Below are 9,795 nucleotides of genomic sequence, written 5' to 3'. Positions count from 1 at the left end.
CTACAGCTTGTGTCTACCTGTTTAAGCTAGATTATTTTCCTCTGATCATTCCCATGAAAAATAACTGCTTCCAGGGGCTTCCCTAGTGGACCAGTGGTTATGAACCCACCTTCCAATGCAAGGGACGCTGGTTCAATCCCTGGTTGGGGAACTAAGACTCTACGTGCTGCAGGGCAACTAAGCCGGTGTACCAAGACAAGAGAAGCCCGTGCACCTCAACTAGAGAGAGTCCATGCACCTCTATGGAGACCCAGTGCAGCCAAAGAAAAAACCCATTAAAAATAATTGCTTCCAAATATTTTTGAATTATTAATTTCTTTGCTTTCTCTTTCCTTCTCTGAGAATTATAATAGATTAAAACTTGAAAGCAGAGAGTATATGAGTCACTAAACCAAAATAAGGGCAAGGTAACAGCCAAAACTTCTGTAGCACTTGTGCAGAAAAACTGACTTTGAAGTCATAGAAACAATCTCTATGAGTTTGCAAGAACCATGCCTGCTTTATGTCCAAAACTGTATTCATTTCCCACCCTGCATTCTAGTCTTATATTCTACCAGATTGATTAGGTGGAATACAACTCTGCTTGACATTGCTGCAAACACCTGACCCCATTTACAACGTTGTTAAAGACTTTTTTTTCCTATGAAAATATTTATTTCACTTGTCCTGAACCTTTAGGACAATTTCCATGATCTTAGATTAATACATCTGGAAAACAAGCGAGTATTCTCTTAAACCAACTTCTAACCATATCTTTGGGCTGCTAAAGTGATGTTCTCAAGTCAAAGGTTCAATGACATTGTGTGCAATTATACCTCATAATTAATTTTCCTGATTTCACAATAATGGGAATTAAGTCTGAAAGAAATAAGGGGCCTTGGCATTGCATGACCCTGCCATCTGTGAGGGTGGGGTAGGGAAAGCCTGGAGAACTCCAGCAGGGCCCTAGGAAGTCAAATCTTTACCAGGTAAAAAAGTTGGCAGAAAAATATTTCCACATAGTATATTACAGAAAACTCTCATCTGTTCCATTTTATTGGACATTAATTGCATATATTAAATAATGCACATGTCCCTTACAAAATGAATGAATGAATGTTTACCATCTAAATTAAAAACAAAAGTTTTCATGACAAAAGAAAACAAAATGAATGAATGAAATACTCAAGGAAAAGGACCAGTGTGCTGTTGAAGGGGAAAAATGTCCTATATTTTTTAGATGAAGCAGAAATACAAGGTCAGAGTCTTAAAATCTCAATCTATTCAACCTCTCAAAATCAGAAATTAATTCCTAATTTGCCAAGTGCTTGCCATAATTTAACTGCTGAGCTGGTTCTTCTAAATTCAAAATTTGTGTCATATATGTAGGATTTAAAAAAATAAAACAAGTGAATATTGTAACAAAATAGAAACAGACTGATAGATACAGAGAACAAACTAGTGGTTACCAGTGGGAAGTGGGAAAGGGGTCCAAAATAGGGGTTGGAGATTAAGAGGTACAAATTACTCCGTATAAAATAAATAAGCTACAAGGATATATTGTACAACACAGGGAATATAGCTATTATTTTGTAATAACTTAAAATGGAGCAGAATCTATAAGAACAATGAATCTATGAACTATGCTATATTCCTGAAACTTACATAATATTGTAAATCGACTGTATTTCAACTAAAAAATAGAGACAGAACAAAAATTTGGTAGGGAACTGGATGTTGAAAACCTATTAAAAAGAAAAAGGCAAGCCGCCTAAAATGTAAAAAGGCCAAAGAAAACATTTACAATGCAATATTTTAAGTCAAGCACTTATAAATAGTAGTTAAAATGAATAAACACATTAGATTGTATTTGCTATAACATAAAGTAAAACTTCCCGACAAGATTATGAAAGTGATTTTTATTATTTTGGCAGTGGTGTCCTATTATAGGTAATTACAGATATAGAATTTTAAAAATTTGGCATAGCAAACAAATGTTATGTCCCCACAAATCTATTTCGTTACAACCAAGTATCATAGTTGCTGTGTACCGATGGAAAGCATACATGATAAAATATAAAAGCAAGAAAAGGTTAAATGAGAGGTTATCCTTGAATTATAACATCTACTAAAGTATATCTTTGTATTATACAGTTGTGTCAAAGCTAAAAAGCATACAAATCCATACATAATGCTATGCAACTATTTGATCTAATATAGATCTAACATGAAAGTGTTAAGGCAGTAATAGCATTTCACAGATAAAGGCTAAGTTCTGAGACATGAAAGCTTTTAGATAATCCATAAAACAAACCTGAGACATCTTCCTCTTGTTTTGGAAAAAAAAAGAAAAGCAATTTTCTTACTGAGTCAAAGCTTTAATATATAAATGAAGCATTTAATAAACAGTATATTAAACTATTGCAATAACCTGGAGTAGACGTTCTGACTGAAATGGTGACCAGCAAATACATTCTTTCTCTGGCAGAAATAAAATTAGATTTTCTGATTGAGCCTGTCACCTAATTACGGCAGCCCTCAAATTTGGTTATTTTTATTTGTCTGTTTTTGGTTTTGCTTTCCTTCCTTGAACTGGGTTACAAACATATTAAATAAACCAGGAAATCTCCCAGCACTCACCTCACTGTCTTCTTCATAAACCTGGCTCTCTCATCGCTGAAAGCGCCAGATGAATTGAGCCTACGTACATAAAAACAGATTACAGAGCTTCTGGATCTGGTTGACTTAATGAGGCATCCAGATTGGTACACGATTACTTTTGCTGCCACAAGTCTCTCAGAGTAAGTAAGCTAGGGCAGCCCCAAATTACAGTCTCAGCCCTGCTCAGGGCACAGAAAAGGGTAGATAACAATGTTTTGGAATAGCCAGTGCCAAAAAAATTGAAACGTATTGGGTAAGCCTGATTTCTACTGTTGACTTTGGGGCCTTTAAAAATACTGGCACAGATTTTTTCATATTCAAGAGGTACATCTGTGAGATTTTATTAATTGAAATTATATAAAATGTTTATTAATAAGAATTCCAAATTATAATAGCACTACTATGCTGTGGATTTTTTTAAAAATCTACCTGGGATCCAACACTATCCCATGAAACACTTTTTTTTTCTAAATATTCATACTACAAATTAATTAATTCTGAGTGAGTGGGAGAATGTTTAGCCATCTTTCTTCCTTTTCGTATTTTTCACGCCTTTCTCTTACCCCGGCACCGCCCCCCCCACACACACATACAACGATCATACACTCTTTCTTTTATAATTTTGATAAAAAGATTCCAAAAAGCTTAATGAAATGTAACAAGCAGTAAGCTTTTAGGACACTTCACAACTTCCTTTGTACATTTATGAGCAATGAAAGTTAAAACTCTAAACTTCACTTTGTACTTTTGCGACCTTCCATCACTTTTTGAAAAAAGGTTTTCAGGTTATTTACATAAACTGAACATATATATTTTGTTCAAGCTTTAGGTCTTCACAGTTACCAAAGTGACCTCCTGCTTAAGATCACTAGGCTGGCTTAAACAGCACAGCCGATCTGATTGCCACCACTGAAATCCAATGCAATCCTCAAAACAACCTCCCAAGACTAATTCTGACTTTCCAAAACACAAACACTGCTGCCATCTAAAAAATTATTTAAAAATAAAACTAGGTCCATTATAATGGGACTTCCCCACGATGTTATTTAATAAAGACCATCAAGATATTTCGTGGCATTTTTCACTGTTCACCAGGCAGACACAGATTCAGTCTCCCTGCCTTCCACAGGCTAATGGCCAGATTTCCAATAACTTCCTGGAACTCAATAATCAAAATGGCTTTAAAATTAAACTAAAATTTTAAGCACAACAAGAGTTTAGAAGTATAACATATGAACTAAATCAGTTTGGAAAAAATATTCTGTACTGTGAATATAAGTTTAATAAACATGCTATAAAGTGAAAAGGAACACATCTTTCAGATCCAATTTTGAGATTTTTCAATTCAAATTTCCAATGAGAGAGGAGACTTTGCTTCAAATTGGTTTTCATGATGTCAAAAACACGAAGTTGATTTAATTAAGCTCATACTATGTATTTGGATCAAAATTGGTTAAATTGGTTGTACTTTTCTATCTGCTGTGACATTATAAAAGACATTGTGAACCTTTCCTTGACCAAAATAACTAATACCATTTAGTGATAAAATAACTAATACATATTGGTACTGAATAATTATGTAATATATATATACATCTTGAACACTATTTGGTGATTTTTTTTAACCTATGAGATTTATTGAAGTAAGTATGTTATAATCACAAAACTTTAAGTTCAGCTGAGCTGATAAATTTTTTTTCTTCATAATTGAAATTCTGTACTTTAGTAACCAAACAAGGTATGTCTTCAGCTTGGAATTTTTTACAATTTAACAATTTATAGTTTTAAATTCATGAAATCACTGAACCCCACTAAATCAACTACAGTTGATTTCCTTCTGAGCAAATAACTTTATGACTCATCCCATAAAGTAAGAGGAAGCACATCAGTGGGCAAAAAAAGATAAATCCACCCATAGATATTAGAGCCTAACTAAGCTATTTTATTGAAAAAGTGAGAAGAGAATTTCTGGTCTTTATTTTTTCCCTTATGACCCCAGATCACATCCGATCTTACACTGAAATTATTCATCTTTGCATATGCAACAATATTTCCTAAAACTGCTTAATACAATTTTCTATAGAGCATACAGAACATAACCTTGGATCCCACCCAGCAAGGCATGGTTACTGAAATGCCTCTTTATTAGGTAGTTCTGTGTATATGTACATGCGTGTTTTAACTCCAAAGAAAGCTCCCTCAAGAAATTATTATTGGCAACATTCAATATATGTAAAAAAATTATTTGGGCCCTTTAGCTCTTTCACTCAAAACATCTCCTGGAGCCCCTACACAGCCCAGGGCTCATGAGGTACTATTCTGAAGACACGTGTGCAAAGCACATCATCTGTGGGTCAGTTGGTTTACGCTCATTTTAGAGACTAATTGAGAAAGTGGTGCGGAGGATCGGGGCGGGGGAGGGGGACTGTAATTTTACTCCCATCCCCCGACTTGCATAATTATAAAATTTCTGCTTGCCTCTGGCTTCTCACTGGCACTCTTTCTCCGCTTGTAACTTTTGGACAGCACTATCAAGGAGCTCCATAGACTCTCTGAGAGTCACATTGATTTTAAATGACTTGGGTTTAATGGTTAGGCCGTAATTAAAATCCATTTTCGAAGGCTCGTCTGGATTGGCCTTGAAATTGCATTGGTGAGCCAGGATGGAGATGAAGAGAAACAGCTGCATCTTAGAAATCTCTTCCCCGATGCACCGCCGTTTGCCCACAGAAAAAATCATCACGCTGCTCGCCAAGTCCTTGTTGATGAGGCCATCCTTGTCCAAGAATCGGGTTGGGTCAAAGTCCTCTGGGTTCGACCACTTTACCGGGTCATGATTCACGGACCACTGGTTAACAAACACCACCGTGTCCTTGGGGATGTGGTAGCCCAAGACGGAAGCGCTGGCCGTGGTGGCGTGCGGAATGGTGAGGGGCACAAAGCTGGAGAACCGCATGGCTTCATAAAGGAAGGCCATGACGTAGGGCAAGCGGGGCTGGTCCTCCAGGGTGGGCAGCCGGTGCCTACCCACCACTTGATCCAGTTCTGCCTGTACCCGTGCCTGCACTTCCGAATACCTGTTTGGTATTGATGGCAGAGAGAGAAAATCGGTGAGGAACACTGATCCTTCTTTCATCTGGAAAGCCCATTACAATTTATTTTTATACCACCGTTCTTTAAACTGGCTACCTGAATCAGTAATTGAATTAACATTTCCAGAAAAAAAAAATCTAAAAGTTTCCTAATTTATCACTGTATTACAAGATGGAGTATAACAGTTATATTTCCTATAATAAGTCTCACACAGCTCAAACTCTCTTCCCCATCATAAGTCAAGAAAAGGGTCTAAGTTTTCTCAGACTGAAAAAGCACGACAAGGGTAAGGACGACTTCTCTCCACTGGATACAGCAGAAAGTGCCAGGGACATACAATACTTTTTAGGAACTCATGAAAACTCATTTCTTTTAAAATCAGAAGAATAAAAGCTTTTAGGCCAATGAAAATGTTTTATAATTTTAACATGCTAATCTTTATACCAATATAGTCATAAAGGTTAATTTAAAAAAATTTTATGGAGTAAGGTGTCTACAAAGGCAAAAGCACTTGGGGCCCACAAAAATTAAAATGTAACCCTGAAAGTGAATTCTTTTTTTCTTCATCTCCCTAGAAAATTCCAGAGAACACAATGTTCTCATTTTATGCAAAGATCATTGGTATCCTGATAGATAAAGGTACATATCTTCTAACTTTAAAAGCAAATCCCTAATGTTCATGAGATTATGGTACAGACTGCAATATTTATTCACTGTTGCCGATAAAACTAGTACAATCCTTTTGGAAAACAAAATCTTATTACAAAACAAGATCTATAAGGGTAATTCCTCCCCACTCTTTTAAAAGCCAGTGATCTATGTCTGGAAATTTATTTTCAGGAAATAACTTAGCAGGTATAAAAAAAGTAACCATAATAGATAAAATTTTAAATATAGCTGAAACATTAAAATATAGCAGAAACATTTAAAATAGTTCAGTCTTTAAAGAAATGTTTAAACAAACATGAGAAATGACTGTATATAATGATCTGTTACTATAGCAAAATATTATATAGCCATAAAAATTACTAAAATTATGTAGTAAAAATTACAAAAATAGTTTAAAAGACAGGGAAATGGCCATTATAGTAAGTGGAAATGTCAGAAGTAAAAAAATATGTAATTATTGCAACTTTGAAAAAAAAATTTAAGTGTGCCTGTGATGACATTATTGGTAATTTTTCAGAGATTTGCAAACTTTTTTCATAAAGGGCTAGATAGTAAATATTTTAGGCTTTGTGGATCAAGCTCTCTTACCTCCCAGCTTGTGCTATGGGGTGGAAGCAGCTATAGACAATACATAAATGAATGGGTGTACCTGTATTTCCATATGTTACATAAAAAGTAGGAAATGCAATTTGTCAACCCCATCATATTGTCTTTTCACTAAAAAGAAGAACTTTTCATCAGCTATAGTGAATTGAAAGTGACCCCCAAATTGTTTTATTCCCTTTTGCTGCCCAGTTGGAGTACACGGAAAGTTCAGCTCAGTTTATTGCCAACAAAGGAGTACACGGAAAACGATTTACAATTCTGTTTCTGGTGAAAAAAAGAAAGGCAGTTTCAAAAGATAACATGCTCATCTGGGGAAGCAAAGGATTTATTGATTCCATTTTGGAATTGTCTTCCTCCTGATCTATTATTGACTCTCATTATGCGATTTCTGCCCCTCCTCCATATGTGTTTCCATGATATTAATACTGAAAAGTGATTTTAAAAATACACCCCCCCAATTGTGAAAGCAGTATCTAAGGAAATACAGGATTCTGATGCAGTGGATTCTAACAAAAGAAGTTTTTACTTTCCAGCTTCCCCTACCTGTGCGCCAGATTGCATAACCAGGATTTCTGGTCTCTCAAAGCAATCAAGACTAGCCTTGAATGAGACATTTGCCCCTGGGGTAAGGATGCCAGATAAAATACCGGCCGCCCGTGTAAATCAACGGCTTGTCTTTCAATATAACTATGACCTATGTAAAATTTATGTTATATTTGCTTAATCTGGGGATACCGAGACATGTTCAATTCGTGCGTATACAAATTTAGCAGAGGTCCGCGGCTGAGGATCAACTAACCCAGCCGAGCCCAGGGATCCGAGAGGTTAGCAGGTGCCTCGCAGATACTCAGCTTCCCTTTCTATAACAGACGCAGCTCAGCATTTGCTAAAGTTACGGCTTCTCCTATTCTTTACGCCGACACCTCTACGCCTAGAGCGGCGGTTTTATACGCCCAGCACAATCCGCTGGTTTCTGGTCGCTTTGCTAAAGCTTTGGATTACGGTCCTTGAGGCTCCGCCGCGAACACTAGCTATGTCGCGATACAAAGCCTCGAAGGGCGCGCTTTTGGCTCCGGGGCCAGGCGGCCTCCAGTCAGCGCTGAAGACCAGCCGAGCCGATTAGGCGTGCTTACTTAACATAGTTTTTACTACGCTGACCTTTCCTTCGTACCGTTTCCAATTTTGCTTTTCCGTGCCAATGTGGGAGATCGGGGGATGATCTTGGGTACTTAATCTTGCTATTGCAAGTGGTTTCACACAAATTTATACCCCCTCGGAGCGGTGAGCTCCAAGATCAGCGATGCCGGCCGTCCCGGCGCGGTCGGGTTGAGAGTGCACAACGCATCCCAGCCAGCACGGTGCCTTCCAGAGACGCGCTTTCTGGACTCGGTCTCAGCTTTGGCAGGTAGGGACCTGCAGCGAAACCCCAAACCCTCCTTGAGCGCTAGTCGCGACCTCAGCATATTCTAATTCCATTCCACCTTTTGCAGAGGGAGGGAGGAAGGCCGACCCAAGCCTCCTGGAGGCTTTACCTGGTGAAGAGAACGAGCAGCCACTGCAGCGCGGTGGAGAGAGTATCCTGGCTGGCGCCGAAGATGTCTGTGATCGTGGCCGGCACGTAGTCTACGTCCAGGCGCGGGCCACCATCGCCCGAGTCAGCCCCCGCCGAGTGGATGAAAGCGTCCATCATGTCGCGGGGGGCGGCCCCGGGCCGGAGGCTTTCGCGGTGCCTCAGGAACTTGTCTAGGACGAAGTTGCTGAAGTTGCGATTGAGCTGCTCGAATTCACGGAAGGCAGTGCGCACGGGGTTAGGAAAGCGCTGCAGCCAGGGTAGCACGTCCACCAGGCTGCCCGAGCCCACAGTGCGCCCAAACTTCTCGTTGTGGCTGAGCAGTTCGAGGAACTCGGCGTCGTCGTGGCTGTAGCGGCAGCCGAAGCACACAGCGCTCATGACGTTGGCCACGGCCACCAGGGTCAGCGGCCGCGGGTCTAGGAAGGCGCCGCCCGCGCTGCGGCGCACCAGCAGCTCTACCAACTCCCGCACCTCGCCTACCACGTGGCCCTCGAGGACCTGGCGGCCGCGCTGCTGGCGCGTGGAGAAGGTTCGCATCGTGCTGTGCGCCGCGCGCCGCTGCGCCTTCCAGCTCTCCGAGTACTGGCCGAAAGCCATGCTGCGGCCACCGGACACCACGCGGAAAGAGGCGAAGGGCGGCCGGTCGGCGAAGGCCGCGCTCTGGTGCACCAGCGCCTGGCGGATGGCGCGCTCGCCGTTCAGCACCACCACCCGGCAGCTGCCGAGACGGATCTGGAAGACGTCGCCGTAGCGCTGCGCCAGGCGTGCGAACAAGAGGTGCGGCGCCGAGCCCATTGATGCCGCATTTCCGATGAGCGGCCAAGCAAAGGGACCCGGGGGCGCGGAGCCCGGCTGCCGCCGCCGCTGCCTCAACAGCCATTGGCCCACGTGCACTGCGGCCAGCACCGAGAGCAGCAGCAGAAGCATGGTCTGCTGGGCTGACAGAAAGGTCGGCGACAGATGATCGTCCGGGCTGAGGCCGGTGGCCATGCTGGGGAGAAAAGGGCGAAGGCGTGACACTCGGGTAGGCAGAGAAAGACGAGGGCGCCCCAAGCTCCTACCCACCTGCCTCGGGCTACTACTGTTGGGCAGGCAGGAAGTAGCGCGTAGGTCAGATCAGGGCTAGCTCATTGAAGAAGCAGTTGAACACGCCTCTTGCCATCCCAAACCCATTCCCCAAAAGTGAGGGGAAGGGACTTGTTTCCGCCTCTCTA

The 9,795-nt window shown here is 41.1% G+C and overlaps 1 protein-coding gene across 1 annotated transcript; it reads right to left on the bottom strand.

Moving 5' to 3' along the window:
• Positions 1-5,128: 5,128 nt before the first annotated feature.
• Positions 5,129-9,571, bottom strand: CYP1B1 (cytochrome P450 family 1 subfamily B member 1). The gene is made up of 2 exons (XM_068987720.1): positions 8,541-9,571; positions 5,129-5,717 (listed from the first exon to the last, which is right to left on the bottom strand). The coding sequence occupies exons 1-2, from the start codon at positions 9,569-9,571 to the stop codon at positions 5,129-5,131; spliced, it is 1,620 nt and encodes a 539-aa protein (XP_068843821.1).
• Positions 9,572-9,795: the final 224 nt, after the last annotated feature.

Source organism: Capricornis sumatraensis, chromosome 1, assembly GCF_032405125.1.
Source record: "Capricornis sumatraensis isolate serow.1 chromosome 1, serow.2, whole genome shotgun sequence".
NCBI classification, from domain to species: domain Eukaryota; kingdom Metazoa; phylum Chordata; class Mammalia; order Artiodactyla; family Bovidae; genus Capricornis; species Capricornis sumatraensis.
Note: the sequence above shows the minus strand (reverse complement) of the source record. Positions and strands in the feature narration are given on the sequence as shown.